This window comes from Cibotium barometz, chromosome 62 (assembly GCF_041138505.1).
Source record: "Cibotium barometz isolate CiBa-2024 chromosome 62, ASM4113850v1, whole genome shotgun sequence".
NCBI lineage: Eukaryota > Viridiplantae > Streptophyta > Polypodiopsida > Cyatheales > Cibotiaceae > Cibotium > Cibotium barometz.
In genome coordinates this window covers 28,925,922-28,936,175 of record NC_141107.1, presented here as the reverse complement: position 1 = coordinate 28,936,175, position 10,254 = coordinate 28,925,922, and the positions used below count along the sequence as shown (strand labels likewise).

Here is a 10,254-nt window from a genome sequence, read left to right as displayed (position 1 = left end):
TTTGGCTTTTTCATGTAGTAAAGATATGGACACTTTGTATTCAACAAAGATTTGTATTACCACCTTTGGAGACATTATACATGCATTACCTCCTTTGTGGACACATTGTACATGAATTTAAAAGTTTTCGGGTTATCTACGGTATGTGAACTCTCCAACAACGTGTACCTCTGAAATTCATTTGATTACTCTTTGATAATGCTTGTAATTGTAATTTCTATTTGATGAAATGCCCAAGGAAGAATATCAAAATCTTCAGAAAAGATAAGTAGTAAGTGTAAGAAACTCTTTTTTTTAGTAAATCTTCTACAAAATCAAAATAAGAAAGTACCTCAAAATCTCCAAGCCACCAAATATTGTTTTTTGATTGGAGATTTCTGATTATGCATTGAAATACCAATGATTTTTCTTGTTAATGAGAGGATGGGGTGTCCATTTCATCAATGTGATGGTCACTCATTCAATCTACTTCTTTTCAACAATATCTCTTTCATCTAACTTGATAACAAACTTTAGTAATGAGTTGTCAATCCAATAAATTTTACCATAGATTTTGGATAGTACTCAAGCAAAATATATATATTTTTTGATCCATTAAAGATGATATTATTTTTTACCCATAAATACTTTCCTCTTGAATATGAAATGGCTCTTCCAAAATCCATTACCTCATGATTCTTATGCTGCTTCTCACATATGTTGGTTTGGGAAAAAGATTTGTTTCTACCTTCTTTTCAGCAAATTTCTTTTGTATTGGTTTAAATATCCAATTCAACTAATCCCAATATTATCTAGAGCATTTTGCATAACTACTGCTACCTGTTAATAAAGTCCTCTACATTTTTTTGACATCTTTATATTTCTTCGCTTCAAACATGCTCTTTGCCGCCATAGGAGAAGACATAAAAAATCAAGTAATGTTTACTTACTAAAGGAGAGTCACACATTATCTTTATGTGGATGCAACATTGACCTATAATTTTTAAAAAGGACTTAAGATTTTAATTTTAACATACTTCTACAAAAAACTTACATTAGGGAAAATTTGGACTCACTTTTGGGCCTTTTAAGCTCTTTAAGATTCTAGGGAATATTCCATAAGTACCAATGAGGGTGAGGCTTCCATTACAGAACTTTTGAGGTTATGTTTTGGTGGGGAGGCCATAACTTGAGCACAAAAACTCTAAATTTGTCGGAGGTTGGCCTCTCATCAAGATCTTTCCAATGATATGTTACATGATATATTTTTGAGGTACTATGGATAGAGTTACCCCACGATCCCCCTTTTCGTAAATAGAATGATGACTTGGCATTTCTTAGAGGATCCAAAAATGAGTCCACATTTAAGAACTGCAGGAGGACATATTGGTTGTGCAGACATTGTGTGTGCTGCAAGGAGGTCAACAGTTGCCATTGGGTGTATGTATGCACATTGAGGTCACTGGTTGTGACATTTGAGTATAGTACAGTACCGCTGCAGAAAATAGAGCAGTTTGTGTAGGACAAACTAGAGTGCTGTTTCTGGTAAATTTGTGTGTCTGGCAAGATGTCAAATGATGGCATAAACCAGATTGTTACTGAGAAGCTTGATAAGAACAACTTCCATGCTTGGAGGTTCAGGTTGACAAATTTCCTGATGGGAAAGGGTTACTCTGGGACTACATAGAAGGTGAGCATGAAGAGACACTGGAGATACCGGAGATCAATCCGACTGCTGCAGATGTGAAAGAGTTCAAGGATTGGAACCAAGGAGCCACAAAAGTTATGTATTGGCTCTCTATCAGTATACACGACACCATGATTAGGCACATACAAGATGCCAAGTCCTCCAAGGAGGCGTGGGACACCTTGGTAAAGCTTTATGGAATGAATACCAAGGCACGAAAGATACAGTTGAAGAATGAACTTCAATACTGTGGAGAAAAAGAGTATGTCTGTGTGAATGACTATGCATTGAAGATCAAGGGTATTGTGGAATCCCTTGCATCTATTAGCGTTTCAGTAGATGATGATGATAAGGTGGAAGTCTGTCTACGTGGTCTCGGGCCACAATACAAGGCGTTCAAGACGTCTATTCAGACTCGAGAAAACATTCCCAATTTCACAGATTTGGTGTCTATATTGATTATAGAAGAGAAGAGCTTGAATGAAGACCAACAGTCTTCACAAAACAAAAACAGTTGAGAGCAACAGGCCTTCTACACAAGTTCAGGAGGAGGACGAGGTAGAGGAGGCCGTGGACGCGGCCAAGGAGGTGGCCGAACAGGTAATCAGAATTATGGCCACAGTAGCAACAACAATAGTCCCAAAATTCACAACAACAACACACAGGTGAAAGAGGCCAATTCAGAGGCAGGGGGAGTCAAAGAGGTCATGGAGATTGGCAAAGGTAGTATAATGATACACGTGGATGCTTTTATTGTGGTAAGCCTAGACATGTGCAGGCAGATTGTTATAAGAAGCAGGCTGACATGCAAAATGGAAAATTGTAACAAAACAACTATGCATCCTCGAGCAGAAACAATGAGGATAATGAAAGGTTGTTTGTTATGCAGCATGTCGTTTAATACCATGTCTGAAAATGTTGAAGCAGCACATATAGATGATGTATGGTACATTGATTCAAGTGCTTAAAACCACATGACAAGTCATGGGGAGTGGTTCAAGGAGATGAAAAACCTTGAAAGACTAGATTTTGTGGAAACAGGGGATGACATTGCTCATCCAATTGCCCATGTTGGAGATGTGCCATTGTCTATGCATGATGGCAAAGTGAAGTACCTTGCAGATGTACTTCATGTTCCAAACATAACTAAGAATCTGGTTTCAGTTGACCAGATGATTGAGCAGGGTTTGCAGGTTCGGTTTAACCCTGATGGTTGTTATGTTAAAGACTTTAAAGACAAGTGCAGGTTGGTTGCAAAAGGCAACAGAGTGGGCAGAATGTTTACATTGAATGTAAACATTCCTGAAGTGAGTGCTGCGATGTTTGCAAATGGTTCAAGAATTGTTGCAGACACAGACATTTGGCATAAAGGAATTGTGACAGGGCTACCAAAGTTTAAAGTTGAAGGTATGCAGAAAATATGTGAAGGTATGAAGGTATGCAGAAAATATGTGAAGCATGCCAATTTGGAAAGCAAACAAAGCATGTATTTTCACGTGACAGAAATGTGAGCAGAAATGCACTAGATGTGCATTCAGATGTATAGGGTCCTACGAAGACCATGTCTATGGGAGGCTGTAGGTATTATGTGACATTTATTGATGAGACCACACAAGAAAAGTGTGGGTATACTTCATGAAGGAGAAGGGTGAGGTGTTCACTCATTTTCAGAATTTCAAAGTATGGTTGAAAAGCAAACAGGGAAATATGTAAAGTGCCTAAGGTCACATGGAGGGGGAGAGTACTTCTCCAATGAGTTCTCTTAATTTTTGAAGAAGAATGGTATTCGGAGACAGTTTACATGCAGATACACCCCGCAACAAAATGGAGTTGCTGAGCAAAAAAATAGACACATTGCTAAGATTGCGCGAGCATTGATGGGAGAGAAGAATATGCCGCATAGCTATTGGGTCGAGGCTGTTTATACAACAGTTTACATCATGAACAGGACTCCAACTGCAACCATACATGATGTATCTCCAGAGGAGAGGTTTACTGGCAGAAAACCTGATTTGTCTCATCTGAAAGTCTTTGGTGGATGCATTGCATATGTGCATGTGCCAGATGAGCTGAGAACTAAGCTAGATCCAAAAGCTGAAAAATGTGTGTTTATTGGATACTCCCTTGAGCAAAAGCGATACAGGTGTTATAACCTTGCTACACGTGAGTTGAGGGTAAGCATGGATGTTGTTTTTTATGAGATGAGCAGTTGGTATGCTGCTGAAAAAGAAGCTGTTGGGACTGATGTGAGTGGAAATGTGGTTGCACAGAATGCAAGTCAGTAATCACAATCTTTGAGTGGACCAGGAGAGTCCTCATCTAGTGGTTCAGTTGATAGACCATGGAGTGGCAGGCTATGTCATAATACCAGTCCTGCAAATGTGATTAGTACATCACATAAAGGCAAAGAGAAACTGATTGAGCCCCTTAGTATGCCTGACATTTCGGTAGGGCATTCTCATATTGATGGAGAGTCTAGTGGCTCAGAGATGAGCCTTGATGAGGATCTTGGGATACCAGCTATGAGAACACCTAGTGTAAAGAAGGCTATGGAAGCCATGAATGCAAAGCTGCGAAGATCTGGGAGAGTGAAGAATCCTGTGCAGAGATTTACCTATGATGGTTATGTGGCACATCACTATGCATACATGGCAAAAGTTGTACAGGTTGTAGAGCCCACATGCATTGATGAGGCTGTTGGAAATGTGTGTTGGGGGAAAGCTATGGATGAGGAGATGGATGCACTATATGGAAATGAGACTTGGGATTTAGTGCAATTGCTTGAAGGCAAGAAAGGCATTGAATGCAAGTGGGTGTACAAAGTAAAACATAACAGTGATGGAAGCATAAGCAGGTACAAGGCTAGATTGGTAGCCAAAGGATATGCGCAGACATATGGCATTAATTATGAGGAAACTTTCAGCCTAGTTGCCAAGATGACAACAGTGAGAGTTGTGATAGCAGTGACTGTATCAAAGCAATGGTCTTGACATCATATGGATGTAAAGAATGCATTCTTGCATGGGGATTTGCAAGAAGAGGTGTATATGTTGCAGCCACCTGGTTATGAGGATATGAGTCACCCCGAGCATGTTTGCACGTTGAAGAAAGCCTTGTATGGCTTAAAATAAGCACCAAGAGCATGGTCTGACAAGATTTCTGAATATCTTGTCACTATTGGCTTTCATGTAGCCAATGCAGATTTCTTGTTGTATGTGAGACACAGTGATAGAGGGGTTGTGCTTGTTGTCATCTATGTAGATTACCTGATCATTACGGGGGACCATGATGCAGAGATCTTTGATGTAAAGATCCTGCTTAGACAGAAGTTTGAGATGAAGGATCTGGGGGAGCTCAGATATTTCTTGGGCATTGAGGTGATTAGGTCACCACACATGGTATTGGATTACTGTAGAGACAATATGGCTTGGACATGTTGTCCAAGTATGGTATGACAGGCTGTAAGCCTATCTCAGTGCCATTGGATCAGAATGGCAGGTTCACTGCAAATTCAGGAGAGATTTTGGAGGATCCTACTATGTATAGGCGCATAGTAGGAAGCTTGATCTACATGAGGATCACTAGAAGGCCAGATTTGAACTATGCTGTTGGGTTGGTGAGTCAATTTATGCAAGTTCCTCGGAAATCGCATTTGGATGCATTAAGACGCATACTGAGGTATGTGAGGTCTCCTTTGCATTGTGGACTATTTTATGAAACTGGAACAGAGATATGTGTACATGGGTACACAGATGCTGATTGGGCTGGTAGTATCTCAGATAGAAGATCTACTACTGGCTTCATGTTTTCTTTGGGGAGTGCTGCTGTGACTTGGAGCAACAAGAAGCAGCCTACAATTGCTCTATCCAGTACAGAGGCTGAGTGCATAGGTGCTGCTATGGCAGCATGTGAGGTAGCTTGGTTGAGAAAGCTACTTGCAGATTTGGGTCTATGAGTGGATAGACAAGTTGTCATTTTCTGTGACAACACTAGCAGTATACAGTTGGCCAAGAACCTAGTTTTTCATGCTCGCACGAAGCATATAGAGGTCCACTCCCATTTTATCAGAGAGAAGGTTTTGGCAGGAGACGTTGACCTTGTTTATGTCAGCACACAGGATCAGGTCGCTGACATCTTCACCAAAGCATTGGATACAGAGAAGCTCCGCAGATTCAGGGCTTCGCTTGGTGTACATGAGATGGAGTTGAACTCGAGGGGGAGAGTTGAGATATCTAGCTCATCTAGTGAGGCGGTGGACACTGATGACCCGCCTGGGGGATAGGCCCCACACTTACACCACTGGCATGGTTGGTGAGATCATGGGTGATATACGGCCAGTGGGATGACAGGCTGTGTGACAGCCATCCTAGAGACTGGCATAGTTATAGCGCCATCTCATTTAGTTAGGTTCACACTATAGAGAACACCCTAGTATGTATTTGGTTGAGTTACACCTTTTCATTGTGTGAAGAAGATTTTCAGCCTCTCACCTTGTGTGTTCTCTTTTAGGGGTTTTGTGAGTGTGTGTGTGCTTGCAAGAGCTCAAGCTCTCTTCTCCCCTCTGCATCTTTTCATTTTCCATCTATTTTATCACTTCAGTAATGCAATATTCTTCTCTATCTCTATTATTATGCAATTTGAGTTTTAAGGTTTTGTGATGTGAAAGATCCTACTTCTTATGAGTGTTCTCTTAGATAAACCACATGTTGTATCCTCTTACATTTGCTTTGGCTAGGTCAAGTGTAAACCTTTGTTCTTCTTTAATCGCATATGTTAGCATGTAGGATTAATTCTATTAAGCACGTTACTACTTCCTAAGGGTCCTAATGTTAGCACTATTCCCTATTAATTATCCAACTCATGAATTAAGCACAAGAACTTTTAATAAAATGGGCAAGATATGATGGACCTACTCGAGTCGATTTGGAGTAGGAAAGCTTATATGTGTTCCTATTGAAGCATGCAAACTTTAACTTAAAGGGACTTAAGATTGGATTTTGTTCAAAGAGAAAATTAATTCTAACAAAATCCCATCAATCAAGGACGCATGTAGTTTTCAATGTTAACATGCGAATTCAAGGCAAAGTGACGGTCTAAGGTCTTAGGTCAAAGTGGAGTTTCAAGTGATGGGCTGAGGTCAAAGTCGAATTAAAAGTGATGGCCTAAGGTCAAATTGGAGTTCAAGTTATTCCAATATTTTGCCAATATGTGTATGTTTACATTACTGATTAATTAGTTCAAAGGGTTGATATGCTTTTGATTTGGTATGTGATTAGATTGGCACACGAATATGGATGAGCTAGCAATTCATGTATGTGATTGAAATTATGTTCACATGTGCATGAACTTTCTAGGCATACACATGATCTAGCAATTCATGTATGTGAATGAAATTATGTTCACGTTTGTGAATGAAATTTCTAAAATCACACCCACATGAGCTTGCAATTCATATATGTGAATGAACTTCCTAGAGTTAGCACTAACAACCATGAGCTAGGAATTAATGTATGTGAATGAAACTATGTTTAAATTTGCGAATGAACTTGCATTCAGGCCCATCAGAAGTGTGATGTGAGCAAAGAAAGTCTAATTGGTAAGATCAGTTTTATGGCACCGTGTAACCAAGAGCTAGCTTTGCAAGAGGATTTAGCTCCTTTGCAGTGTCAGAAATAAACTATTTTTCTAACCAGTGAAAAAAAGGATGACCTTCAAGCTCAACCATTTTTATTGAAAGAATGTATAGCTTTATCGGTTTTATAACCAAAAAATTTGAATGTTTGAATTCAAGGCTTAGTAAAATTACAACCGGTTTTTCTCAATTAGAGCCATGAAAATTACACTAAGGGACTGTTTTTTTATGTCATCACTGCTCCTTTGTTTTGTGCATTAAAATACAACACTGAAAAGGCATTAATGATAATAAAACATAAGAAACAGCTTTTTATTCTAATTTAACCCTTGAGATTTTTCTCTCGCCAAAAAAGAAAAAGGAAAATAAAACTTGATATTATTTTTTACAAACTTATGCAAAACCTAAAGCTCACTGGTCCCATTTCTTATTCATAACCTTCACCCCCACAAAAGAAAACTATAGTGATACAAAGCGTGAGTGGTGCTTTGAGGAGTGAGGCTAATTGTGATTAGAACTTGGATTAACACCCACAACCTGCTTACTTAACATCATAATGGCTTCTTCATACCAAGCAAAAGAAGCTGATTATTGCTAAGAATTAAGGGCTTAAGAACTCCCATCCAGGAGCAGCTGGACCCTCAAGATGGATTCTTAATCTGGTTTATCCAAGCCAGATTAGGGCCGCCCAACTCATAAGATTGATACAACTTGACATTGAGAATGAATGCTTAATCTGGTACGCTGTAGCCTGATCAAGGGCATTCTTCCATGTAGCAGAAGCTTGATGTTATCCTTAATCTGGTAAGGGTTAACATGATTAAGTGCATTTTCATTGGATTAATTACAACACTCCCTGCATCCTGCAGCAGCAACAGCTGCAGCTTATCAATGAAAATGGGTTCTGTAGAAAGACCCGATTTTAGGGCAGTTTTGATTGGAGTTAATGATACTCCTAAATCAGAAGCCTAGATGAAGCAAATCAACATGATTAATGGGTGGATTAAGGGTAAGTTGAGCAAACCGAATGTTGATTAACGGCTAGCCATGGTGTCTAGAATCTGTGTTGGAGAGGAAAGTATTTGGCGGTAGTGGCAAAGGTGCCTCCTTGGGCCGCACCAGACAGGTCGCCTGCACCATCAAGGCTCATCATGCAGCCGACATACCCATTTCTGATCTTCAGCAACGGCCATAATAACGTCGACGCAAGGGACTTCTGCTTTTTTGCTTTTTTCTTCCTCTCCATAGCCTCCATCTGGGCGCCCGCGCCCTCCGACGCCCCCCTATTCAGAAACGCTTGCGTTGAAGACGTCGATGAAGCAGCCGAACACGGCGTGCTCTTCGACTGCATGTAATTAGCGGCGTGATTAGCACTGCAATTCATGTAATTCATGTAATTTAATCCAAACTCCCTCCTTGTAAATGACTCGCTTTCTTCCACCACATTCGAGAGCCTCCCCATCGCTGAACCGCGATAACTCTCCCTCTTTGACAGTAAATCATGCGTCGGAGAAGGATAATTAGCCTCCCCAATCATCATGCTGAGTTTCTGATTAGTAGGACTAGATGGGCAATCTTGTTCTAATTGCTTTGGCGGCCACATCTCATCTAATCCAGTATGATTAACACCGTTAATCGCTTCCTTTTCCTCTTCTTCTTCTTGCTGCCGATTCAAATCAAGCTGATCTTCAGTTAATTCTGCTGCAGGACTGTTGTTAAGCATGATGATCTGAGAGTGGGCAAGCTTGATTATATCATCAACTGTGATATTCTGAGGGAGATTAGTCTTAATGAGAACATCTGGAGCAGAAGAATCCATGGAGTTTACTCTAATCACATCAACTAATTCAGGGACTACCTTAGCTGCTGCGGATCCACTCATGATCAGAAAAGACATAGCTCAAAATTAGCCTCTGATGTGGTTGATGATAAATTTGATGAAAATAGAGGATTATCTAGAAGAGAGAGTCAACCATCCATAAAAGATTGCGCGTTAATTCCCACCTAAAACTTGGAAAAAACAAAATATTTGAATTTAATTTTCCTAATTTAGAGGAGTATATACATCGAATAATAAATACTGTTGCAACTTGGATTTTTTTTTTAATTGTTCATTGAAAAAAAGGGGTTGAAATATTAGATCATTCTTTGCAAAATTTGGCAATTTCTCTCTTCTTTTAATGAGATTTAAGTGTTGTTTTTTAATATAATTGGCCCAATTTCTCTCTTCTTTTAATGAGATTTAAATAATTGTTTAATCTACGCTAAAAACACCTGATTTTTTGTTTGTTTTTTTTATAATATAGTTTATTGTTTGGGGTTTCAAATACTTAACGACATTATCTAACTAAAAAAATTTTAAAAGCTTTTTAAAAATTTTGGGGATTTCAAAGCTTTTTTTAATTGAGTTTGCGTGCAGCCAATGTGGAAAAAGCATCGCATACCCACTTTTCTCGTCGATTATTAATGGGCCCATCCCCCTCCAATTTAAAGGTTTCAAAAAGTCAAATGCCCAAATTCTCCCAAAAATAATAATAAAATCTAAGGAGCCTTGTATAAAATCTAAGCCATTCCTCTTTATTTGAAAATTTGGCCATTCCTCTCCCAAAAATAATAATAAAATCTAAGGAGCCTTGTATAAAATCTAAGCCATTCCTCTTTATTTGAAAATTTTGAAAAGCAATCCAACACACACACACATATGATGATGGTGCACTACCTGGATTTGCAAGTCACTTGAGTTCCTAATGACTTGTAATCTCTTCTCTTTTCTTGGGTGGTGCTAGATGTATAAAGTATATACCTTGTAAAGTCAACCTACACCATCACACAAGTTGCAACTTTTGCCTTTGTAAGTTTTTCGCATGTAGATAATGCCAATGTCCTTTTCACACATCGATCGTGATTACATTTTATAGTAGGAGCTATCATACGCAAAACAATAACTCTTCAAAGG

The 10,254-nt window shown here is 39.1% G+C and overlaps 1 protein-coding gene across 1 annotated transcript; it reads right to left on the bottom strand.

The window, feature by feature from the left end:
- Positions 1-7,713: 7,713 nt before the first annotated feature.
- LOC147604333 (uncharacterized) lies at positions 7,714-9,217 on the bottom strand. Its single transcript, XM_086795462.1, has 2 exons — positions 8,323-9,217; positions 7,714-8,161 (listed from the first exon to the last, which is right to left on the bottom strand). Exon 1 carries the CDS (start codon positions 9,193-9,195, stop codon positions 8,353-8,355), a length of 843 nt encoding a protein of 280 aa, XP_086651588.1. The 5' UTR covers positions 9,196-9,217; the 3' UTR covers positions 7,714-8,161; positions 8,323-8,352.
- Between the last annotated feature and the right edge of the window lie 1,037 nt (positions 9,218-10,254).

Bases quoted from the DNA above. Each gene is read 5' to 3' on its own strand.
- LOC147604333 (XM_086795462.1), bottom strand. From the start codon at position 9,195: ATGTCTTTTCTGATCATGAGTGGATCCGCAGCAGCTAAGGTAGTCCCT.